We start from the raw sequence: 27,935 nt of genomic DNA, 5'->3' as shown, positions 1-27,935 counted from the left end.
CCGTAACTACAGGTGTGAGCTTTTCGTGCGGCATATTTATAGATAACGCTCAATCGTGGAAGGTCAACGACTCTTAAATCACTGTTTGAGAGAAAAATGGCCCGCCCTCTCCCTTGTGGAAGTAATAACAGTTAAAGTTAAATATTGTAATTAATCGTACCACTTTATCAAAACAAAATTAAGTAAAAACCAAATAATTCGGGAAGCCACGTAATTAATTTTTCGCAAAATGAAAAACATTTGTGATTGTAATTCATTACAGGCAGGTAAATAATGTTCATGGCATTTGTCTTTACGCGTTAAATTAAGATGTTTTAGACATTGCTTAACTTTTCAGCAAAGATGGCCCAGTGGTTAGAACGCATCTTAATCGATGATTGCGAGTTCAAACCCAGGTAAGCACCGCTAAATTTTCATGTACTTAATTTGTATTTATGATTCATCTCGTGCTCGGCGGTGGAGGAAAGCATCATGAGGAAACCTGCATGTGTCTAAATTCAACTACCAACCACCAACCCGTATTAGAACAGCGGTAGTGGTATATGTTCCAAACCCTAAAAGAAAATTCTCCTCAAAAAGGGAGAAGAATCCTTAGCCCAGCAGTGGAAAATTTACAGCCCGTTGTTGTTAACTATTGAAATGTTGACTTGAAATTCGGAGAAATATATCATTTTCTACATAGATTTGAATCCTCGTTTGCTTTAATATTTAATGACGTAATGTGTGCACGTCGTTGCGAAAAGAAAAACGCAAAATCCACATGTCATGCTTTCTTTATAATATTCTTATAAATGTCATAATAAAATCAACGTGAAAAAAAAATCTTCAGGTGAATGTTTTACGTAATATGCCTTGACGTCTAAAAACGAGGATCAAGGCAAGAGTTATGAGAGATTATTGCTGTACTTTACAGGTCGAATCGCACAATTTTAGGGGCGCTACACATAGAGAGGATATATTGAGAGATGATACAACCAGATCCTTCGAAATAAATATGAGTGTGACATTAAAATTATCTTTAGAATCCTCGTCTGGCTTTCTTGTATGAAAAAGCAGCAATTAAATGAACGAAACGTTGAAGAAACAAGACACGTGTAAAATATTACTTGATAAATGTCACAAGTGTAATATTATGTGTGGAGAGAGCGCAAAATAATATATGCCAGTATGCAGTTTATTCAAATCTTTCTTGAATAAATACAAATATAAATATATACAAAAAAAAGAAATTGATGCGTTAGATAATATTTAAAAAAAAAGTATTCAAATATTATTTTATTACCTACTACTAATTATTGTTTCGTTGTCTTGTTCATATCATAAAAAATACCTTATTTGACCATCATTGCCCTGACACGTATGTCATTTAGAATTATTGTTTTCGAGAAAGAATAAAAATAATTTATTAACACTTAAAACATATGTACTCAATTTATCAAAAACTATTTCAGAGTAATACTAAATATTGTCGTGTTCCGGTTTAAAGGGCGAATAACCCAGTGTAACTACAATCAGTGTAAAGACAAACAACAACAACATTTTAGTTCCCAATAAAATGCTTCATGTATTGCTTCAGTCAAAACTTATCCATATAATTATAACTTTAATGCAAACAGACAATAACATTAAACAATACTTTTGGAAATTCATTAAAACTAATAGACAAAAAAATAAAACATTTATTAATAATTGCTAGAAAAGATCTTGAACATTTTTTTTGCGAATGATTCCATGAAATAACATCATTTAATAACACAACAATGGAGTTAATTGTTATTATTAAAGACTGACAGGTTATTGTATTCATTTAAACATGTATAGTGATACATTATACACAAATAATTTCTTGTTAATACTAGTGTTCAGAATAAAAATAAAATTAATATTTTATGAGTACATATATTAATAATAATATGGCATAGTAAAACTTGCTACAAATTGATAATTTTTGTTCCAGCGTTCATATAAATGTGCAAATTCGCTCCTTATGGCAACATTTCTTTGACATAACATCTCTATGTTAGTCCCTGGAGGCTTGTACCGTAAAGTCGTTGTCACTTGAAATAGCGCCCGCGGTCGCTATCAACCGCCGCGTTTTATTGGCTTATGTTGCTCACACTGTCTGAACGGGAATTTGGGAAAAGAAAGTTATGGCGTACCTAATGAAAGGGTATATCCTCTTTATATATGTATTGTTCAAGGTCGCTTAAGTGTATTAAATGGTTTGCGTTTTTTTTTATGATATAGGTTGGCGAACGAGCATATGGGCCACCTGATGGTAAATGGTCACCATCACCCATAGACAATGACGCTGTAAGAAATATTAAGTATTCCTTAAATCGTCAATGAGCCACTAACCTTGGGAACTAAGATATTATGTCCCCTGTGCCTGTAGTTACACTGGCTCACTCACCCTTCAAACCGGAACACAACAATACTGTGAGTGGATGGTACCTACCCAGACGGGCCTGTACAAAGCCCTACCACCAAGTTAATACTTAGCTGATTATTTATTTAAAAAAAAATAATAATATAGTGTTACAATAAACTTGTAAAATTGTATGATATCTATAGTAATATGATAAATACGAAAGTATCTCTGTCAGTTTGTTCCCCTTTTTTGGTCAAACCACTGAATTCATCTATACATATAATTCAATTGGAGTGTCTGTTTGTAATGTTAAAATACCCCTTTTTTCACTGCATATGTATGTATACACGGTACATATACCAAATTAACATTTTTTACAATTTTTGTTTGTCCGTCTGTCTGTTTGTTCCGGGTAATCTCTGGAACGGCTGGACCGATTTTGACGAGACTTTCAGTGGCAGATATAATAAGGAGTAACTTAGGCTACAATAATATTTTTGTTTTTTTGTTAAATTCAAACAGCCAGCATTTAATAAAATTAGGTATAAGGGAAGTCACTTTTTAGTGACAAACAGCGACGCTACCTATAACTAGTTTAATAATTAAACACATTATTAAGGAAATTGCAAAATTAATAAAACTCGTATCAAATTGTTGAAATGTTAATAAAAAATCTCCTTTCAATATCGTTTTAATCCAAAGAGTTTTCAATTTAAAATTCAACTTATTATATTTTTGACGCTTCTTCTTAAGTAATTGCGACGTACGTGAATTTAAATTCACAATTGTATTTTATGGTTGGAATCTTATTTTTTATAATTTTATTAATGCAAAATATGTATCATGAAACTTTAAATGTATTTAGCAACTGGTAAATGGGCTATCTGATGGTAAGTTATATTCCTTGTTTGTGTTATTACACTGGTTCAATAAAACTTTGACCGAACTGAACAATACTTATTAGTGTTATGGAATAATTGATCAGTAAGTTAATCTAGGCCTTCTTATCTAGGCCTATATCGAGGAAGTTAATACTTATAATTTCACTCAAAATAGGTACTCAGAAAATAAAGGTAGAGTTATTTTCAAGTGTAAACAATTTAGTCTTTTTTTTTAAATGTTTTCAGAGGGGGTGTTGTCTTTTCCTTTCGAATTTCAAATCACTGATGACAGAAACAGATAAATCATAATATACATATCATTACAAATAGAATTAAGAAATGATATTTTTTAAATATTTTAATGGCGTAATGGCGAATAATAATAATTCTATGACAGGCTAATCGCTAAATATTCTGACAGCTAAGCGGATGGACGATTATCGCCAACCAGTCGTCCTTATATATCCGGTCACAGTGTTGCTATTTGTGATTTCAATTTTCTTCCAATAATATATATTATACGTTTATTAATAAGGACACGCAATATCTTAAAACCTTCTAAACAATTCATATTTTATATTATTTCTTAGAAACTTTAAATCCGCCATGGAAAATTGGTTAGAATTCGTACGTCTTCACGTATTCGTTCTTCTTCAGTTTTGAGTTCAAACCTGGATAAGTACCACTGATTTTTGATTTGCAAAATTTGTATTCATAATTCGTATCCTATTACATGACGGTGGTGAAAAGAGTCGAATGGAAATCTCCCAAGTAAAACTTGCAATAGAGCAAAGTAATGGAGTAAGGTAAAAAAATATCTCATCAAATAGAAGCAAAGGCGTTAGTGAGCATTAACAGGCGGTTACCAACCTTTTTTGTTAACGATTCTATATAAAGCCTTTTCCAATGGAAGTAAGAAAATATTGACAAACAAACAATGGCGGATTTACAAATCTGCCGCCTGTAGGCTAGTAGGCTATTCAATTTTTGCCACCCGTACCTTTTTTTGCAACATTTATGATTTGTGTTCTATCGTCCTCATTACATCGGCTTTTCCAGTTATTAGTATGATTGTAAACTAGGTGATATTGTCAGTTACTAGAATATTTTTTCAAGCCGCTATGTAGTGACGAGTTTACGAATTACGGACGTAATGTGTATACATACAATTATAAGTATTTTTTTTTTAATTTCTGTAAGATAATAACAAATTTGGGCAAAATTTGCCGCCCTTCTATATCTGCCCCCTTAGGCTCAAGCCTAGTTAGCCTATTGGTAAATCTGCCACTGTAAACAATCAACTCAACTATATTGTATACTGTTAAAAGTTTATTATTAATATATCTTTATTCATAATACAACACTATTACACTTACTTACATATATCTACTCAAATTCAACTTCTAAAATTCCGAAAGCAGTTTCGTCGATGTTCAAAACGCCATTTTTTCACAAATCCATATTGAACATCAAAGATTAATCAAGCTCTCGACAAATGATGTCGCGTTAATTTGCTGTCAAATGCTGTTTATTTGTCTTTTTTACTGTTAAGGTTGGAATAGAGTAGATAGTGTTCACTCCTTTTGTGCAATTAAATAAAGAACTTTAAAAAAAAAAAAAAACTGACTTCAAATGCGTGAACACAAAAAAAATACTAAAAATTAAAAAAGTTTATCCCCAATTTTCCACCCTTGGGGAACATAGAAAAAAACATACGGGTTCGAATTGAGAACCTCCTCCTTTTTTTGAAGTCGGTTGAAAAGATTAGCTTTTCGAAGGCGAGAATGAGGTACGTTTACGATAGCGCTTACTTTTTTTTTCAATTAAAAATATGTCCATGTAAAAACTTTTTAGTGGTTAATGATATATTAAAATATATTGTAATGGAATATAACCAAGCAAATTGCATGAAAGCTATTAAGGTTGTGGTCAGAAGTGTTTCAAGGCGTTCATGATTGACAGAACCTATTTTGTAAGTAATATTTCTCTGGCGGCGGTCAAGTAACAATGAGCCTAAAATTTTAATTTCGGCAGTTAATTTAAAAAAAAAGTGAAAGCTTATACAACACCCTTAAATTTACCACTGCTGTGCCTTTCTTTGACGAGAAGGTTTTGGAACACATTCCACCACGCTGTTCCAATGCGGGTTGGTGAATAAACAAGTGGCAGAAATTCTATGAAATTAGACAAATGCAGGTTTCCTCACGATGTTATGCTTCGCAGTCGAGCATGATATGAATTATAAACACAAATTAAGCATCACGTGCTTTCAGTGGTGTTTGCCTGAATTTGAACCCATAATCATCGGTTAAGATGCACGCGTTCTAACCACTGGGAATTCTGCAACTGGGAAGGTGCAATTTCTAACAATAATTTACTCTTATAGTTATTTACAATTTCATTATCATTAGCAAGCACTTTTGCAGCATTCGGTTCCTGCTGTGTCCTTCACCGTTCCTCATCGATGGAAGATTCTTATTAGCGGCGACCATCGATTAGTCGATGATATCATAATCTGAATAGCTGAGTAATGCTAATTCTTTATTGCTGTAGCCTTAAATTAAATGCAAGTTTTACATTGGTCTCATTATATACCTATCATTTTTATCAAATGAACTATTTAAATTATTTTCTTTATTACAAATGATCGCCATATATTTTGAATTTGGTAGGTCGAAAATTTAGACTTTATCATTCAAATGTAATATTTAATATTTGTATATTTTTTGTATGACAACCGCATATTAACACCTGTACCTCATAAAGTAGATTTGTGCTAATTGGTAGAAGAAAGTCTAATTATTTCTATAAATTTGCCATTCCCCTGGTCACGATCGACCTCTCGACCAAAATAATGCTTATTGAGCCATGAAAACGACATTTAAAATGACTTACCGCAGTTCCAAGGAAGCAAACTTCTCGTCGGACGGGATATTTTAATAAAATACTTTAATTATATCTGCCTTTCAAAAAAGTTTTAAGAGTTCGGGGAATAAGTAAAAGTAACTTTGGAATAGGGACACTCTAAGCTAAAAGGTATAAAATAAGACTCTGTGTACTCAATGTAAACGATTTTTGGTCGACGTAAAAGCAAAGAAGAAAAGTATAAAATTAAAACGTGAGCCGTTCGTTAGAGCTATTCCAACATATAAAAACTCGAAAGTCACTCACAGATATCAGAAATATAAGGAAGTGACAAATGACATTAAATTTACCTATTATTAAATAGAAATTAATAAAGGCCGTATACAGTATTTCATGAATTGCTTGGTAGAAAGTGAGTTCTGGATGTACATGGGAAAAAACAGACAGTTTATTTTAGAACGTTTTATTCAAATATTACAATATTGATTTTTGAAATCAAACGCCTAAATTCAAAATTTAAGCTTTTGTTTATGATTTCCAAATAAGTTACACTTTATAATTATTAAAGCCTGGATCACCACATATTAAAAAACAAAGACACCTGGCTTCTATTATATACACAATTCCCTCTTGAAATTTAAATATCAAAAAATCCCTTCCCACAAAGTCTGGGTCATGAAAGGTGTTCCTATGCATAATTTCAAGAATTCGAACTTATAGTTTCGGAAATCTCAAGATAAGTGCTGGTCCTTCTCCATATACTACATATTTTCAACAGGTTGAAGGAATTCGTTGTTTATTTTTAGTCATGAATTTAATATTATAGTCCATACTGTTCATAATGTTACTATTGGGTTGGCAACTAAGTGATTGCCGATTTTGTGGATAGGTGGACTTTAGGCTTTTTTTGTGAAAGTGGTCAAAGCACCTAACCTATATTTTTTTCTAATTGTTTAGACTTCTCACTTTAATTTAGTAAAAATATATATATCGATTAGTGCCTTAGTTTTGTTTTTATCCCAATTAAAAAATATAAGAACAGGACGTGCACTTCAAACATTTTATTGTATTACTTCCGAAAAGGCAAGAACGCCTCGCAAGCACAAAAGAAGTTATATGCCGTATACGGAAATGGAGCCTTGAAAGAAAGGCAGGGTCGAAATTGGTTTGCCAGAATTCGTTCTGGTGATTTTTCATCGGAAAATGCTTAACGATCTGGCTGCCCAGTCGAAGTCGATGGTACCCATATCAGGGCTATTATCGATTCAGATTGCACAACACGTCGTGATATTGCACAGAAACTCAATGTATCGCACACATGCATTTAAAATGTTTGGATATATCAAAAACTCGTTTTATGGAAAAAATTCAAATTTTCCTTCTTGTTTGAAATCGGCAATCACTTAGTTGCCAACCCTATATATAATTTTATAAAGTTAGTTGTGAACAAATATAATTCCATTAGTGGTAATGACTGTCATTAGTCATATTTTGTTAATAATGTTATTTATTTACATATGTACAAAAACCTGAGTAGATTCTGTATTTGATTGATTTTATGATTGATGACAGAATTTCTAGACCCATTGTTTTTATTAGACCAATATAATTTTAATGAATTAACAGCACTATTCGTAATGATCACGATACTTGCCATAAAATAAATATATTATAGTAAAATGCATGTGTAGGAGCTATAAAACGGGTTTTATTTTTAAATTAGGACAATATTTTAGATTAGATTTGAATTAACATTTTTTTAAAAAAAAAGACATTATTTTACGAATTTTAAATATAGCTGATATAAAAGTTATATAATATTGAAAGTGTAGTACTAGATTTAATTTAAATCTGTTTTCTTGAAAATATTTGACAAGAGGTACCTACCCAATTTATATAATATATTTCATTACGTCATTTTTAGTTGAAACTACGTAACTATGTACTTAGTTACAATATATTATCTGAAATACATACACGTCCTATACTTCAGGGCGTCACGGTAGCATGCGTAATCGATCCCGTGGCGCCCGCCGAAAGACGGAGAGGTTACCGCTGGTTTTTTAGTGGGTATACCCGGTGGACCTGGGCGCACTCGGCGTCCAGGAAACCGGGGCGTCCCACTGCCACTTTCCATCACGCGTGGGAAGCGCGTAAAGCGTTTTTGCAGCGATTAAAAAAAGAGATACATATATACATCATAAATATGATACATATATAGAGATATATTTATTTTCTTCTCATTTTCATCTCTTATTTATTTTTATTCACAGACAGTTTATCCTACAAGATTTTGAAATAATAAATTTAAATCTTTCAAGTGTAAATGATATTACATAAAAACAAACTACCTTAAATACATATTCTAAATCATTGTTAAATATTTAAATTGCTTACCCTTAATATATTTATATAATTAAATGTTAAAGCATACGCATTACCTCAATATTTCAGTATATTACACAAACCAAATATTACCTATTATGTCAATGTCAAAATATTGTCAATTGTCATACAAACGCGATTTGACAGCTAGAAAAGATTTACGAAATGGTGTTGTTTGTTTTTGTTTAAAACTTTGTTTATAATGGAAAGCTATGAGGAAATGTATAATTCGATTTGCCGAATATGTTTGAATTATGGAAACAAACAAAATATGGTGTCATTAATTGATAATAACACAAAGGATGGCATTAGTTGTTACGGTAAAGCGGTCCTAAGTTTTACAAACATTTCTATAAAAAAACAAGACAGTTTACCATCAGTTATGTGTATAAAATGTTTATATTTGTTAAAACAAGCTATTTATTTTAAATTAATATGCGAATCGAGTGATAAATGCTTAAGAAACTTTGTTAGTATTGTGGGTGACAATATCGAAAAAATGAAAGAAAAAGTCGTGGAATATACTATGTTAAGGTTTTATTTACCGAACGAACAATTTTATTCTACAAATAAAGTCATTAAAAACAATCAAAAGAAAAACAGTGATGTAATTTCTGTAACAAACGAAAGTATTGATAAACCAGACAATAAGTTAAATGACACAGCTATCTCAGCGGATTATTTTAATGATCAATCTGATATAGAACCAGACAAGGAAGACGAAGATGTGATATTAGAGAATATGGAAAAATTAATTAATGAAAATGTATGCACTAGTTCGGTAAAAAAACTTAAACCATTCAAGAGAAAACATTTAAAGATAAAACGTAAACTTGTAAAGAGGCAAAAAATGTTAGCGATACAAAAGGCAATTGAACAAAGGAAAACCATTAAATTGATTTGTAAAGTGTGTAACAAAGTTCTCGCGAACCAACACACGTATGAACATCATATGCAAAGACACAACGGTTGCAGGTACTTTGTAAATAATTACTTAAATTCACTTTTTCCTTCCTCAAAGGCCGGCAACGCACCTGCTAGCCCCCTGGTGCTGCAGATGTCCATGGGCGGTGGTAGTCACTTTCCATCAGGTGAACCTCCTGCTCGTTTGCATAAAATTTATCACATAAAAAAAAAAAATAAAAATTTTGGTTAAACCAAAATTATTACAAATAATGACAGTTTTTCAATTCTTAATTTCTTTTCTAGGTCAGTGTTTATGAAGTTTAATATAAATATAATCTGTTTATAGTTACGGACATAGCTATTAAACAGGCACAAGCATCTCGTTGAACCTCTCTTTGGGTTTGCTTATATATCTTGCCTTTGATATATATATATAAATTAATGATAAATGACCAAAACCAATATATATATCTAAGTTTACATGATTGAATTTTAAAATAGTTTTATAAATATTTAATACCGATATTCATTCTTTACTTAGATCATAGATTAAAATGGATTCGGAAAACCTGCATTCATGCTTAAATTTGCTATGCGAAACAGAATAGTAGTGTAATTAGACTAAGCTTTAAACTATATTTCAGAAGAAATTAGTGAGCATTTTACATTTTTTATTAATATTATATATAGTAAAATATTTAATATACATGTAATGTTATTATATCTGTCCATTAATAATCTAACTAATGTAAATATGCATGTTAATATGTACTGTATAATTCATTCAAACCCACATAGGTTGGTGGATGAATATATTACAACCTGATTTTAATTATAAATAACAAATAACAATTCATTAAAAAGAAAATAAATAAATAAGTATTGGACATCATCACATACATTACTCTAATCCAAGTGTAAGTAGCTAAATGCTTGTTATGGAGAATCAGAAATAATGACGGTAACACAAATAAATATTTATATGCTATTAACACCATATATTATTCAGATTAATTATACCATAATTAATGCTACCAAAACTTTTATCTTTAATAGAAAAAAAATGCTTGCTATATATATTATAAGTATCATGAAAATAAAAAAAAAAGCTAAAATAATTTGTCTTTCTGCTATTTTAATTAACAGTGTTGATCAAAAGATGGGCTCAAACACTCAATTCAATAATAATGTTTATCAAAATGTAGAGTGCTTTTACTAAACAATAAGTTTATACTCTGTCATTGCCTGTAAGATGAGGTATTCATTTATTTTATCACTATTGCTGCTTCTCATAACATACTAAAAATAACCATCAGTAAATAATTGCTTATTATATAATATTACCGTTACCAAGCCAATTTTTGTATAACAATAATAAAAACATACAAAATCCTCTTAATAGAAATTTTAACAGTAAAAGTTATTAAAATATACTCCCCAATCACAAAATTTAGATTCTAATAATGTCACTGTTATGTATATTTTTATAGTAAGACTAATTAAAATAACTATGCTTTTCAAAAGTGTTTTTTAACAATATAAAATTATTTGTAGGTACTTCAAAAAGAGCATTTTATTCTCTACATACATTATGTGTGTAAAATGTAGACTGTATACTTCTTTGTTATATTCAAATGGTTAACTATTCTGGGTAGGTATATCATATATCTGCCGCATGATGATGAGATCATCGTCATCCTCCTGCTCTTATCCCAATTTTATAATGGGTCGGCTCCGCATGTCTTCTCCTTCCATACTTCTCTGTCAGATGTCATCTCACATGTAATATTCTTTCTAACAATATCGTCTTTCACACAATCCATCCATTGTTTCCTTGGTCGTCCTTTACCTCTATATCCATTCACAACCATTATTATTATTTTTTCTCGCTGGAAAAACGCGTTACGCACTTCCCCCACGTGCTGGAAGGTCGTGGGGGTGTGTGGGACTCCCCGGTTCCTGGACGCCAGCCTATGCGAGCCTCCAACACCTAGGGGGGATTCTCGGGGTACTGAGACCCCCCTGATCCCTGCGGCGCCTATTGAGGCGGGGGGAGAAGGTGCGCATAACGCCTTTTCCTCCTCCCCGGTCGTCTACGGCGGAGCGGGTCTGCAGCGGCATCCTCTTCCCGCTCTCGCTCCGCGGCTTCCTTCTGCGACATCACGTTTTCGCAGAAGGACTGCATCTCCGACCAACACGTCTCGCTGCCGAGCATTTCGTTGACGATGCTCGAAAGCGAGAGATCTCCGCCCATCCATTCACAACCATGCACAAGACCTTCCTCACAATATGTTCCTCATTCCTCCGCATTACATACCCATAACGTGATAGCCGCCTTCCACATAACTCATATAATTATACAGGGTTATTCGACGTACATCCGTTAGGATGTGATAGGGGTGACTATTTGCAATAATATTAACCCTCATGTGCATCATCCAAAAGTGAACCATTTGAGTTATCACGTTTTTTTAGCTTTTTTCAAAATTTGTCAAAAATGCAACTTCACAAAATTTCGTTACAAAAAAATATCAATAAATTTCTATTTTTTTCTTCTTAATCATTATCGGCCCAAATTTAAAAATGGGAGGTGGAAAACGATATTGTTTCAATATTTTTTTAATTTTTTTCCTCAAAAATGCCTTAAAAACTTAAAAAATGATTATGAAATTTGTTCTGCCGATTATTTTAAAAACATAACTGTTTTCTCAGCTTTCCAAAAATGTCTAAAAACTAGGAATTTATTTAAAAAAAATAATTTCGTATTCGAACATGAACGAATTTGTACTAAAGGTCGCTCCGTAAAATTACCACAAAATTAATTAAAAATAATATCCTTACTTATAACTTATCTATTGAACTGTTTATGTATTTAAATTTAATTTTAAATTTATATTTAGTAAGTAAGAAGAAGTAATTAAGAAAGCTTTTTTTACATTGGATATATTTTGGAAAGCTGAGAAAACAGGGTTTATTCGTTTTTATAAATCATAAGAAAAAAATTAGAATTTATTGTTATTTCTTTGTAAATAAAATTTTGAAGTTGCATTTTTACAAATTTTGGAAAAAGCTAAAAAACGTGATAGCTCAAAAATGGTTCATTTTTGGATTATGCATATGAGGGGGTTAAAATTATTGCAAAATGTCACTCCTGTCACCTCCTCGATATACGTCGAATTACCAATAACCCTGTATAATTCTGCCTCTAAACAGCAGTATTGTTGTGTTCCGATTTGAAGGCTGAGTAGCTTTTTCTTCGAATATTATAAATGCAGCTATACACCTGGACTGCCTCTCACGCGCGCGGAAATTATTATTTTTCCATTATTAATAATTATTAATAAATGGTTTGCCTTGAATACAAATTGCAAACATTTTTCTGGGAAATCATAAACTAATTTTGACTTAATGCATCCTGTCTGAGGTCTTGTTAGAGGTTCCAAGAAAGGCGTAATCACAAAGCAAGTTTTCATTTACTTGGAGTTATTTCTAAAAAGTATACATTGTGCTGAAAGAAAATATGATAAGATTAATCCTTAATGATTTCTTTGTTAGTTATTATTTATTTTTATTAATTTAAGAACGAAGGTTTTTAACTTGGCTTATCGTAGCCTCAGCATGCATGTTGCAGTGTTCAATTAAATGTAAAGCTATGACCGGTTCTGAAATTAGATTCTATAGAGAAGAACCGGCAAGAAACTCAGTTGTAACTTTTCTACCATTTTACCATATACATCAGTAAATTAGAATTAATTTTTCAAGTAATTCAGTTTCATCTGTTCAATAATTATTCCAAACGTTGTTAATAAGTATAATCGTGTCTTCTATTTAGTACATAACACAACTCAAGTAACTTCGTTCCAAGCCGTACATTACTTCTTGTTTTTGGGGTTTCGTACCCTTACAGTGCTTTGTTGCACAAAATGGTATATCATCTGCACGTCCGTATATAGGTTTACAAATTCTTGAAGCTGTGAAAAAAATTAACTCTTAAGTAACGTAAAAAAAGACACGACCGTTTATGCTACAAAAATCGTAGGTTTCGACGCTCTCAAAGGAATCAAAATTTTACTGGTATTTTTGCTACTTTTCCAAGTATTAAATTCATCAAGTAATGACGTCTTATATCTGAAAAGTATACATTATTTTGTTATTAAATCCATTAAAGACAGGCACTTTATGTTTGGAAAGGTGGTTCAAATTTTGAACACAGTTTTCGATTTATGAAATAAAAAATTGCAATCTACAATTTTTTACAGAACCCTCGGTGGGCGATTTTAAATCACACTTATTCATTTTATTAACGCTTCTACAAAATATCGTTGACATTATACTTGATGGGATGAAGCACATTTGGTTATATTTGTATATTTTAAATACGTTCTATCGTCTTTTAACATTATAGATGCTTAAATATATACAAATATAAATTAAAATTAGTAACTGTAAAATCTCGACCGCGTTGAATGGTGGCAATAATGCTAGCAGTATTTCCTCATTTAATCTCCATTCCGATCCTCTGGCCAAAAAACGAACCAGCCTGTCGATAATAGAAGGCGACAATAATCTATCGTCTTACAATAAATCTAAATGAAACACGTTTTCAAACTGACATAAGGAATCGTGGTATTGATAATGGTTTGTTAAGGACATAGCTAAGAATAGGGTCTCTACTCATCACATATTCTACCGACAAACATCGATAATAAATAATGTTTCGTTCCGGTTCGAGAACTGAGCTAGCAACTAATGGCACAAGACATAACCTCTCAGCTCCCAAGGTTAGTAGCGCTTTGGGGATCTAAATGGTGATTAATTTAACCATTTATCAACCGATGCCCCATTTGCCAGACTGCCTACGAATTTCAAATTAGAATAAATAGTAATAGTTGAGTTTCTTAATAAGATTCTTTACGATATAATTTACGTCCAATGACATCTACAAATTTTAATATATGTATAATGTCAATTAGACAATTTTTACAAGACCCAACTTGAATATAGCCAATTATTTATTGAATTTTATCTTTGTTTATTGGGTATAATATTACACCGTAATGTTCAGCATTTTAATAGAGGAGTTCTTTCAGGTACATCTGTGAGCACTGCGGGAAAGGATTTCCAGTCCGAACTGAGCTTCAAATTCACCAAGTATCCCGTCACGGCACAGGACCATACTTACAATGTTCACATTGCCCTTTCAAAGCACCTAGAAAATTCGATTTGATCGAACACGAGAGACTACACACCGGAGAAAGGCCTTATACATGCGAAAAGTGTGGCCTCACTTTCAGACGACGCGGTATATGGAGGAAGCATTTGATTTACCACACGGAAAAGAAGATCCAATGTCCACAGTGCCCAAGAAAATTCTTCCAAAGGAGCGAAATGTTAGCGCATGCAAATAATATTCATGATAGGGTTTACGTGTATTTGTGTAACAAATGTGGTGCGACTTACGCTAAGACGGCGACAGTGAGACGTCATATGTCTGAACGCCATGGAATTCCACGAGAGATGCAGGGGAAAATCATAAGGGTTAATAAGGGAATTGGTTATCAAGAACAGTAGCTTAGTTTATCAATTTGTGTGAATCAAATGTTCGACCGATTGAACGACTGATCTATAGATAAAGCAATCGGACGCTGGAAAACCAATTTGTACGAAATTATCAATAAATTAATAATAAAGACATTTTGTAACTCATTATGTTTTATTTGGTGAATGTTATTCAAACATTTCTACACAACTTTTGAATGAATATCGATACTTTAAAATCATATCGACTCTTACGAGCATTAAAACTTCTTAATATATTAAGTACGAACTATTCTTGCGAGTTCCTGCTGAATGAAATCAATAATCAATTTAAAGTTTCGAAGAATTATGGAGGACTCGTAGATATGAGTAATAGCCACTTACAAGCACTAACAGCCAACACACGTCCTCGCCCCACAAACCAGAAGTTCTACCATGTTAAATATAGACGATAAAATAATTGATTTTCTCTGTTGCCTATCTTGATTAAATAACTGCATTATTTTCTGAATGATTTATGTAAAGTAAAGTAACAGCCGGCAAATTTCCCACTGCTGGGATAAGGCCTCCTCTTCCATTAAGGAGAGGGCTTGGAACATATTTAACGACGCTGTTCCAATGCGGCTTGGCGGAATGTACATGTGGCAGAATTTCGATGAAATTAGACACATGCAGGTTTCCTCACGATGTTTTCCTTCACCGCCGAGCACGAGATGAATTATAAATACAAATTAGGTGCTTGCCTGGGTTTGAACCCGCAATCATCGGTTAAGATGCACGCTTTCTAACCACTGGGCCATCTCAGCTCTTGTGATGATGAATTATGTGCCTGATTTAAATAAAACTAATTATAACGGATGAATCGCGTATATTAATTATTTTTAAACATCCCGACGTTTCGAGCACTTTGCAGTGTTCGTGGTCACGGGTAGACTAAGATGACATTTGTCTATTTGAAGAACAAAGGAAATATTATTAACAACTACCGCCAACGATTTCTCAATTGATATCTTGAGTAACGTTCCGGTTGCACGCAGAAGGCACTAACTGTATCTTTAGGTCTTGCAGTCTGTTGGATTTGGGATTTTAAATTTTTAATAAGTGGATCCCAGGTGTTAGAAAGTCTCCAACCATCTTCTCTATTGAAGTTCGGATGTTTTTGAATTTCAATAGCCTCGCGTATCATTCTAGGAATGAATCTGTGTTCTCTAGCGAGGATCTGTGGTTTATCAAATCGGATAAAATGGTTAGGTTTATCCAGAGCATGTTCACAGACTGCAGACTTAGAAGAACGCCTATTTTTGACATCTCCTATATGTTCCTTGACCCTGGTACCGATGCTTCTCTTTGTTTGGCCTATGTAAGATAAACCACACTCACATTCGAGTTTATATACTCCTGCAGTTTGTAAAGGGATATTACTCTTGATAGGTCTCAAGAACTGGCTCACTTTCTTATGGGGCTTGTAAACGGTTTTAATCGAAGCTCGCTTCAAGATGTTGCCAATCCTGTCTGTAACTCCTTTCACATATGGTAGAAATGCAGGTTGTCGCTCAACTGTGGGTGGCTTGATACGGCTTCTGCGATGCTGGCGAGGCACGGGCAGCTTGTTCTGGTGGAGTGCAAGCTTGACCTGACGTAGCTCGTCCTCTAGGTGTTCAGCATCGCAGAGATGGTGGGCTCTCTGAAACAAAGATTTGCCAACGGTAGCTAACTGACTAGGGTGGTGGTGCGAGTCACCATTGAGGTATTTGTTTGTGTGTGTGGGTTTCCTATAAACTGTGTGACTTAATGTATTATCAGGATTCTTGATAATAAGGATGTCAAGGAAAGCTAAAGAATTATTTGCCTCTAATTCCATAGTAAATTGAATGTTCTTATTTATAGAATTAAGATGTACTAAAAATGCAGATGTCAGATCACTAGGTAATATTGTGAAAGTGTCATCTACGTACCGTTTATAAAACCTTGGTGTTATTGGTCCGGAGCGAAGAGCCCTCTCCTCCAGGTCTTCCATGAATAAATCGGCGACCACGGGGGATACTGGAGAACCCATGGCTACCCCGTCGACTTGTACATAGAATTCATCATTCCACAATAAATAACCTGATGTGAGGCAGTGATGTAACAGCTCTGCATATTCAATAGGCATGTTGTGTGTCTGTAGCTTCCTCTTAACAATTTCGATGCAGTCTTGTATGGGTAAGCATGTAAACAATGACTGGACATCAAAACTAACCATTGTCTCGTTGTTGGTTAATTTAAGGTCTTTGATTTCACCAACAAACTGGTAAGAATCCTTGACATACGCCGCAGTGTGTCCTCGGAGGGGTGATAATATCCTTGCTATGTGTTGAGCCAATCTATATGTTGGTGTATCGATTTGGCTTACAATAGGACGCAGCGGAGCACCAGTTTTATGGATCTTAGGTAACCCATACAGTTTTGGCGGCTTTGCACATGTAGGCACGAGTGATTTTTTGTCCAGATTTAATTTCTCTTGAGGTTTATCTTACATAGGCCAAACAAAGAGAAGCATCGGTACCAGGGTCAAGGAACATATAGGAGATGTCAAAAATAGGCGTTCTTCTAAGTCTGCAGTCTGTGAACATGCTCTGGATAAACCTAACCATTTTATCCGATTTGATAAACCACAGATCCTCGCTAGAGAACACAGATTCATTCCTAGAATGATACGCGAGGCTATTGAAATTCAAAAACATCCGAACTTCAATAGAGAAGATGGTTGGAGACTTTCTAACACCTGGGATCCACTTATTAAAAATTTAAAATCCCAAATCCAACAGACTGCAAGACCTAAAGATACAGTTAGTGCCTTCTGCGTGCAACCGGAACGTTACTCAAGATATCAATTGAGAAATCGTTGGCGGTAGTTGTTAATAATATTTCCTTTGTTCTTCAAATAGACAAATGTCATCTTAGTCTACCCGTGACCACGAACACTGCAAAGTGGTTTTTTTCGCTTGCGTTAGTGTTGGTTAACACACGTGTTAAGAGATTTTGAGTGTTTACGTTTAGTTTTGTAGTGTATTTTACTGTTAATAGTACTATTAGTTGATATTTGGGTTAGTGGTGTTACTAACATTTATACATATTGTGAGTATTTGCTGTATTTTAATATTCTGTAGTTTTTAAGTTTTATAATGGAGGTTGATACTCCTCCCGAACCCCCTGATCCAGGTGGCTCAGTAGATTTAGTTCCCGACAATTGTTCTTCTCCTTCTATACCTTCTCGTAAACGACAAAGTACTAATGATTCGATTAATTCCGACTCCAACACAAAGAAAACGGTAATTCATCCCACAACCGCAACTCCCTCCATCCAAACGATTTATACCCATCCTTCCTACTCTGAAGGCCCTAAAAGTTATTTAGACAGTGACAAAGGCCCTTTCATTGTTCATGTGTCCCGGGAAGTCTCTGATCCTGCTTCAGGAACTACTATACGGGCTATCAAATTTGGGCAATTTCTACATACTCACAAAATTAGTGGTATTATTAACGATGGTCTTAAAAATGTAGGACGCAATAAAATATCTGTTGAGTTTTCAACAAGCAAGGCAGCAAACTCCTTTCTAGCAAACCCTGTTATTGAAATGTGTAAATACAAAGCTATTGTACCGACTTTCAATATTACTAGAATGGGTTTGATTAAGGGTATTCCCGTGGACTGGACAATGGATGAATTAGCATCATCACTCGAACTTCCCTCTGGATGTGGTGAAGTTTTAAAAATCAGACGCCTTAACAGGAAAACTTTTACTGATGGTGTTATCACATGGGTCCCAACCCAATCTGTGGTTATCACATTTAGGGGGCAAATGCTTCCCAATAAAGTGTTTTCCTATCATACTTCCCTACCTGTAGAAATGTATAAACTTCCTACGATCCAATGCCTGAACTGCTGCCGTTATGGACACATAAAAACTCAGTGCCGATCACAACCTAGATGTTTTAAGTGCTCCAAATCCCACACAGGTGAGTCTTGTGATGTAAGTAAGGATAACGCCACTTGCTTACATTGCTCAGGTGTTCATTTTACTACGGATAAGGACTGTCCTGAATTTTCACGCCAACAATCCATAAAAATTGTTATGTCCCAAGACAATGTGTCATATATAGAAGCATCCTCACGGTTCCCTCCTGTTCGTAGATCCTATGCAGAGATTGCAAAAGAGATGTTCACCCCTCCTATATATTCTCCAACTATCCCAAACAAATCTATCCCTTCACCTATCAGATCCTATCGTAAGACTGTTTTAAGTACTCCTCGCCCAAGATCACCGCTTGGAAAAGGATACGATAAACAGGCTCACCAATCCATTGTTAGCAATTGTCCCTCTACTACTCCCAATGGTTGTGCTCTCAACCAAAATACTTCTCTCCCCGTAAATAACAATCCCAACTTCTTGGAAATGTTAACGAAGATTCTTCTAAGCATTATTTCAACCTGTAATGATATCCCCTTACCGTCCAACGTTGCTCAAGACTTAGGTCAACTATTCTCAATCCTTAAAAATGGCCCCAATCAGCTTCCTTCAATGGAACTGCAAGAGCGTCCGGCCTAAAAAACATGAACTCCTCTCTCTAATTAATCTCCATAAACCTGTCATTATTGCCATCTCTGAAACTTGGTTGATCCCTGGATCCCGATTTCGGGTACCGGGCTTCTCCTGTTTGAGAGATGACAGGAGTGATGGTTATGCCGGGAGTGCCATTTTTATCCGGCACTCCCTTCCCTTTTCCCAAATCCCTCTATCCCTGTCCAGCCAGCATATTAATGCTGTTGCTGTCAGAGCCCTCAACATCTCTTTTCTCTCCCTGTATATCCCTCACCCTAATCCCGCTTTAATTCCCGATTTATCCGCCATCTTCTCTAGTCTCCCTCATCCTATCCTTGTCATGGGTGATTTTAATGCCCACCATACCTCCTGGGGTTCACATTTTTCTGATTCGTTTGCTCTCTTGTTGATGGACATATTTGATGATGCAAACCTCTGCATCCTCAATAATGGCTCACCAACACGTAGAGTATACCCCAACCAAAACCCAAAATCCGTTGTTGACCTATCCCTAACCTCTCCTGCCCTTGCTTCTCAATTATCCTGGAATGTCTTATCATCCTCTTTTGGTAGTGACCACTTCCCTATCCTCCTTTCTTTAAATAACCGATCCATCCCATACTCCAACCCAAATCCTTTATTAAAATATAAATTAAAACATGTTAATTGGTCTGCATATGCTGAATCTGTTGACGACATGATTGACTCCCTCTTTGCGTCGCAAGACTATCGAAATGTAATCCTTTGCTACGACCTTTTCGTTAATGGTATTTTAACTGCAGCTGATCTCCATTTTCCCAAAAAACACATCTCAAAAAATCATTTGCTTTCCACCCCCTGGTGGGATGAGGAATGCAAACGATTAACTGAACAGAGACTAGAGGCTGAAGAAACATACACTATGTGTATGTCTATGGATAATTTTTACAAGTATCAGAGAATCGACGCCAAATTAAAACGACTGATTTCTAAAAAGAAAAAAGTCAGTTGGATTCAATTTTGTGAATCCCTGAGCCCTCGTTCCTCTTCCTCTGCAGTCTGGTCCCAACTTAAAAAATTCCGCCGTTGCCTTAACTCTGACAACCCTACCTCAAATACTCCTTCTGAGTGGCTTAACAATTTTGCTGATAAGCTTGCCCCCCCTTTTGTCCCATATGAGGACAGTTTTCTAATTTCTACGCCAGCATCTACTTTGGATGAAATGGATGCCCCCTTCTCTTTTTCCGAACTTCAATGCGCATTAAATGGTTTATCCGATTCGACACCTGGGGAAGATGGCGTTCCTTACTCTTTTATTTCCAAATTGAATGATAAAGGTAAACATTGTTTTTTAAATATTATAAACTCGGTTTTTATCAAAGGAATCATCCCGCAATCTTGGAAGTCACAAATTGTTATTCCCATTCTTAAACCGGGTAAGAACCCTTCCGATTTCAATTCTTATAGACCTATAGCTTTATCATCTACTTTGGCAAAGATCACTGAACATCTCTTGAAGAATCGCCTGGAATGGTTAATGGAAAGCAGAAACATACTTGCTCCCTCTCAATTTGGCTTTCGGAAGGGGTCGAGCACTATTGATAGTCTAAGCATACTTACAACAGACATTCGAATTGCCTTCGCTAAAGGAGAGTACCTTGTGGGAATCTTTCTTGATATATCTTCTGCATATGATAATGTCCTTCTTCCGTTGCTCAGGCAGAAAATGCAACAGCTGAGTATTCCTCCGAGGATAGTTCATTTCATATGTAATCTGTTAACTTGCAGATCAATAACGGTAAGACACCAACATCTCTCACTTCCCCCCAGATTCGTCTGGAAAGGTCTTCCTCAAGGCTCTGTACTCAGTCCTCTGCTTTATAGCATATACACTCATGACCTCGATTTGTCTGTTAACAACTTTTGTAACATCCTCCAGTATGCTGATGACGTAGTTTTATATCATAGATCAAGTTCCGTTGAAAATTTATCATTTCGATTAAACTCTGCTTTGCATTACCTATCCCAATGGCTCTGTGACCATGGCTTGTCGCTGTCGATAGCCAAAAGTCAAGCAGTGATTTTTACGAAAAAAAGACGTATTCCTGCCTTTGATCTGTTTTATGAGGGTCAATGCATTAACTTTGTAGACAAAACAAAATTTCTTGGTATAATTCTCGATTACAAACTGAACGGAATTTCTCACTCCGATTACATAGCCAAGAAATGTGAAAAATCTATTAATGCCCTTAGAGCAGTGTCTGGAGTCTGGTGGGGAGCTCACCCTTATACATTAAAATTGATCTATAACGCAATAGTTCGTAGTCATTTGGACTATGGACTGTTCGTTCTAGATCCTTTTAATAAATCAGCTTCAGAAAAATTAAATAAAATACAATATAAATGTCTCCGTATTATATTGGGTGCGATGAAATCCACCCCTACTAATGCTCTGCAGGTTGAGTGTGTTGACCCTCCTCTACAGATAAGGAGGCAATATCTTTGTGACCGCTTTATCATCAGATTGTTACAGCTACCCTCCCATCCTCTACTGATTAGATTAAACAAACTATCCCACCTTTGTAACCCAGATAATCCGGCATCCCCATTCCTATTAAACAGTTTCCTCAAGTATACCAAACTCCCCCATCCACTTACCACTTTTCCCTCTAATCCTCTTTTTTCCACGTCCTTTAAAGCACTTATTTATAATCCTCCGGTAATAACAAATCTTGGACTCGTAAAAGGTTCCCCTGATGCTAATATCCAATTTCAAACAATTTTTCATCAAAATTGGCCTAATCATCTCCCTATATATACTGATGCCTCTAAGCTCTCGCCGACCGGCTGCGTTGGTGCAGCTTGTTGGATTCCTAAATTTAAAATAGCACTATTATTTAAATGTCCCCCCGAAACCTCTGTATTCTCCGGTGAGGCCATCGCTTTACTGGAAGCCGTAAAGTATGCCCTGTCACACAATATTCAGCAAACAATTATTTTATGTGACTCACTAAGCTGTCTGTTAGCCATTAAAGAGAATCCTTTTCGTAGCAGATCAAGACTTTCAATCGTTTTTAAGATCAGAGAGGCCCTGTTGTCCTGTCATCAACAAGGGCTACAAGTCCTGCTGGTCTGGATTCCTAGCCATTCAGCTATATCTGGTAATGAGATGGCAGACTCATATGCTAAGATTGCTATCCAATCTGGTACATCTGAGCATTTTGCCAACACATCTCAGGATTTGCTTTCTCTTGCCAAAGCTGAAATGATTAAATCCTGGAATTCTTTTTGGGTTTCATCAAAATTGGTCAAGGGTAAATATTATTCGGCGTTACAACCTGAAATTCCGAGGCGACCTTGGTTTTCATCTCACAGGCACGCTGACCGTTGGGTCACCTCCACCATCTGTCGGTTACGCCTCGGCCATTCATGCACACCTACTCATCTAGCAAAAATCAGAGTTCGTGATCACTCGCTGTGTGAATGTGGCCTAGACGAAGGCTCTGCAACCCATATCCTGTTCCTTTGCCCTAAACTTCTTCGTCCCATTTATGACATCCTCCCTCCTAAAGTCCCTCGCCCTATAAATGTTGAATGTTTGTTGACGTTTGTGTTTAGTCCATTTTGTTCAATCTTATGTAAATATATCAAATTAAATAAAATTAAGTTGTGAATAGTCCAATTTTTCATATTTTATTACATATATAGTTTAGAATACTAACAACTATTTTTTTTTTTTTAATTATCTTATTATTAACTCTTAATGTTTGTGTTGTTCTAGGTTAAGGATTAACAAGGAAATTAATACTACTATTCTTGACTTTAAAATTCAATTGAGTTTAGTGTCTCAACCGTACCGATCAATCTCATTCGTGTCTTCTCCATCCTACGTGACATTGGCGAAATAATCTGTGCCCTGCCGGCACAACTACAAGCCATTAAACTAAGAATTGAATTGAACACTGCAAAGTGCTCGAAACGTCGGGATGTTTAAAAATAATTAATATACGCGATTCATCCGTTATAATTAGTTTTATTTAAATGTGTAATAATCGCGAAAATTTAAGACAACATTATGTGAACCAGTACGGACTGGAAACATCAAATCAAATTCGCCGGTTGGAGTACCTAAAAGTCAAACATGCCCGATTCGTAACGTCCATGAACTTCCTGAAAAGATGCCGTGACAATAATCTTATTCCGGTTTGTGTAAGGATCGCACCTAAGAAGGACATAAGGCATGGTGATAAAATACTCAATCAGGCAAGTAAGAAATTATTATTACAACTCATCCGAGAACATCGATTTGACGCGCGACGGTTAACGGATCAAATTGACAACCTAAGTAAAGAACTCGAGTCGCGATTATCAAATACAGATTGGCAAAAATGCAACGATTTTACCAATAAACGAGCCGCTACAAAATATAATAACTTAAAATTAAAACAAATAGAAAAGTTCGAAAAACTCAGCGGGGTAAAATCAAATTATAACAATTTCAATAATGGCAACACCGGGGAAATTCAAAAACCTGCGCGTACGTCACTTGTCAATCTGTCAAAACAAAGTTTAGATGAATCGACTGTTGCGGTATTAAATAAAGGCTTAAATTTTGCACCGGCTCCATCCAAAATACCGTTTGAAGACATTATTTGCAATGTGGAGGAGTGTCTTTTCAAAAATAACATCACAAAGGAAGACTCGGAAGCTATTCGACAGGACATCTCGAGTGTTTTACGTCGAAGCCGGCCACCGAAAAGAAACCTTACTCGTGATGAATCTATTGCTCTGAAGAACCTACGCAACAATAAAGACATTACAGTCCTCCGAGCAGATAAGGGAAACGCGACCGTTGTGATGGATACGTGTGATTATAACCAGAAAATTTCCGCGATTTTATCGGATGTTAAAACTTATAATAAAGTAAATAAAGATCCTACAAATAATATTCTTAAAAAGACATCCGCGTTAATATCAAAACATCAAGAGAAATTAAATCTGGACAAAAAATCACTCGTGCCTACATGTGCAAAGCCGCCAAAACTGTATGGGTTACCTAAGATCCATAAAACTGGTGCTCCGCTGCGTCCTATTGTAAGCCAAATCGATACACCAACATATAGATTGGCTCAACACATAGCAAGGATATTATCACCCCTCCGAGGACACACTGCGGCGTATGTCAAGGATTCTTACCAGTTTGTTGGTGAAATCAAAGACCTTAAATTAACCAACAACGAGACAATGGTTAGTTTTGATGTCCAGTCATTGTTTACATGCTTACCCATACAAGACTGCATCGAAATTGTTAAGAGGAAGCTACAGACACACAACATGCCTATTGAATATGCAGAGCTGTTACATCACTGCCTCACATCAGGTTATTTATTGTGGAATGATGAATTCTATGTACAAGTCGACGGGGTAGCCATGGGTTCTCCAGTATCCCCCGTGGTCGCCGATTTATTCATGGAAGACCTGGAGGAGAGGGCTCTTCGCTCCGGACCAATAACACCAAGGTTTTATAAACGGTACGTAGATGACACTTTCACAATATTACCTAGTGATCTGACATCTGCATTTTTAGTACATCTTAATTCTATAAATAAGAACATTCAATTTACTATGGAATTAGAGGCAAATAATTCTTTAGCTTTCCTTGACATCCTTATTATCAAGAATCCTGATAATACATTAAGTCACACAGTTTATAGGAAACCCACACACACAAACAAATACCTCAATGGTGACTCGCACCACCACCCTAGTCAGTTAGCTACCGTTGGCAAATCTTTGTTTCAGAGAGCCCACCATCTCTGCGATGCTGAACACCTAGAGGACGAGCTACGTCAGGTCAAGCTTGCACTCCACCAGAACAAGCTGCCCGTGCCTCGCCAGCATCGCAGAAGCCGTATCAAGCCACCCACAGTTGAGCGACAACCTGCATTTCTACCATATGTGAAAGGAGTTACAGACAGGATTGGCAACATCTTGAAGCGAGCTTCGATTAAAACCGTTTACAAGCCCCATAAGAAAGTGAGCCAGTTCTTGAGACCTATCAAGAGTAATATCCCTTTACAAACTGCAGGAGTATATAAACTCGAATGTGAGTGTGGTTTATCTTACATAGGCCAAACAAAGAGAAGCATCGGTACCAGGGTCAAGGAACATATAGGAGATGTCAAAAATAGGCGTTCTTCTAAGTCTGCAGTCTGTGAACATGCTCTGGATAAACCTAACCATTTTATCCGATTTGATAAACCACAGATCCTCGCTAGAGAACACAGATTCATTCCTAGAATGATACGCGAGGCTATTGAAATTCAAAAACATCCGAACTTCAATAGAGAAGATGGTTGGAGACTTTCTAACACCTGGGATCCACTTATTAAAAATTTAAAATCCCAAATCCAACAGACTGCAAGACCTAAAGATACAGTTAGTGCCTTCTGCGTGCAACCGGAACGTTACTCAAGATATCAATTGAGAAATCGTTGGCGGTAGTTGTTAATAATATTTCCTTTGTTCTTCAAATAGACAAATGTCATCTTAGTCTACCCGTGACCACGAACACTGCAAAGTGCTCGAAACGTCGGGATGTTTAAAAATAATTAATATACGCGATTCATCCGTTATAATTAGTTTTATTTAAATGTGTAATAATCGCGAAAATTTAAGACAACATTATGTGCCTGATTGTTATTTGGACATTTAATTAATTTCAAATTGAAAAAAAATCATACGGTTATAAATTGTTGTTTTTAATATTGACTCCACAATCAGTGTCGATTAAATCAAGCGCAATTTTAATATTGTCCATACAATTATTATACCACAGTAATAATGTTATATTATATCAACAATATATCGTATTAAACAAATTTGTATTCCGCTCTCTATTTATTCCTGTGTATGCTTAGATCTTTAAAACTACATACAACTTCATAAGTATAATACATGCATAACATAGTAGAGGAACACTTATAATGTCCGTGTTTAAGTGGTGAATAAATATATAATTTTGCGCTTAACGCAAACGTTGGCTGAACCATAAGACATACATTATAAAAACGTACCACAGTATTGTACACCTTAAAAAAATCTCTAAAAAAGTCCGCGGTGGTATGTATCTATTTCTTAAGGATAACCCACAATAACCATTTAATCCTTTACTTTTTACGCGAAATAATGGCTTATTTACGAAGCTATTTTAAACAGAAATGCATTAATCCTTATCCAATTTAGAACCTTAAATACTTTTAATGTTAATCAATGTGGCCTTTTACACAATGTAATTCAATGAATATTATCGAAGATATTACAGATTTAAAATGTCAGAACATAGAGGTTTGTATTGTCTAATAACAAAAAAACTCAGGTTTTACAACAATTTAGGTTAGTTTATAAAGACATTCTGTAACATACATATTTAGTAATATCATTGCAATTATGCGAAGCAGAGGCGGGTCGCTAGTTAATTATAGATATTAGTAAATATTGGACAACATCACATACATTACTCTGATCCCAATGTAGCTAAAGCACTTATGTTGTGGAAAATCAGAAGTAACGACGGTATTACAAACACCCAGACCCAAGACAACAGAAAACTAATGAACTTTTTCTTAATTGACTCAGCCGGGAACCGAACCAGGGACTTCTGAGTTGCGTTTGAAAACCGGTGTACACACTACTCGATCTCAGGAGTCGTTGTTCGCCGAGAATATTAGCTTACTATATTCGATTCACGATATCGTCGGTACAGGTTTCAAAGTTTCGGTCGCTAAGCCACGAAAACTGGGCGACTACTATGCCTGATCTTTTACCACATGAACGACTAAGTGTAAGCTTTGGGATATTTTTTTGTTTACAATATTTCATTGAACTTGCATAGACAATATAAATCATTTTAAGCTTAGAAGGTCTGTCGTCCTATGGTTACATATACGATGATAATTGGTCAAAAAAGTAGTACCTATGTGTGTTCTCATGCGAAAGTAACTGCCTGTATGTTTCTCTTGCACACCCAAGCCAAATTCCATGCAATTGGTAATAAAGTAAGCTTGAACTGAAGGAAAGATGAGGGGTACTTTTAATGCCTAAAACCTGACGAACAATCCGACGACATATCCGAAAACGTAAGTAAAGCCGGGGGTTTAATCAGAGAACGAGATTGGCACATAGATAATGTTACCAACTTTTACTAGTCTCTATTAATATTATAAATGTGAAAGTCACTCTGTCTGTCTGTCTAACTACCTTTCACGACCAAACCGCTGAAGCGAAATTCGTTATGAAGCAAACTTTAACTCCAAGGAAGGACAATGGTTACTTTTTTGCCTACCACATGATATCCAACCCCTTAAAACGCGAGCGAATCCATCGGCGGCATCTATTATGTAACATTGCCAAGAAATTACGTCTCTC

The 27,935-nt window shown here is 35.2% G+C and overlaps 1 protein-coding gene across 1 annotated transcript; it reads left to right on the top strand.

Annotated features, from left to right (window-relative positions):
* The first annotated feature begins 8,642 nt into the window (after window positions 1-8,642).
* Window positions 8,643-15,114, top strand: LOC124539457 (zinc finger protein 160-like). The gene is made up of 2 exons (XM_047116853.1): window positions 8,643-9,477; window positions 14,499-15,114. Exons 1-2 carry the CDS (start codon window positions 8,705-8,707, stop codon window positions 14,977-14,979), a joined length of 1,254 nt encoding a protein of 417 aa, XP_046972809.1. The 5' UTR covers window positions 8,643-8,704; the 3' UTR covers window positions 14,980-15,114.
* The last annotated feature ends 12,821 nt before the right edge of the window (window positions 15,115-27,935 follow it).

The sequence above is a fragment of the Vanessa cardui genome, chromosome 22, assembly GCF_905220365.1.
Source record: "Vanessa cardui chromosome 22, ilVanCard2.1, whole genome shotgun sequence".
Classification (NCBI taxonomy): Eukaryota; Metazoa; Arthropoda; class Insecta; order Lepidoptera; family Nymphalidae; genus Vanessa; species Vanessa cardui.
This window is presented reverse-complemented; position numbering and strand designations above follow the sequence as displayed.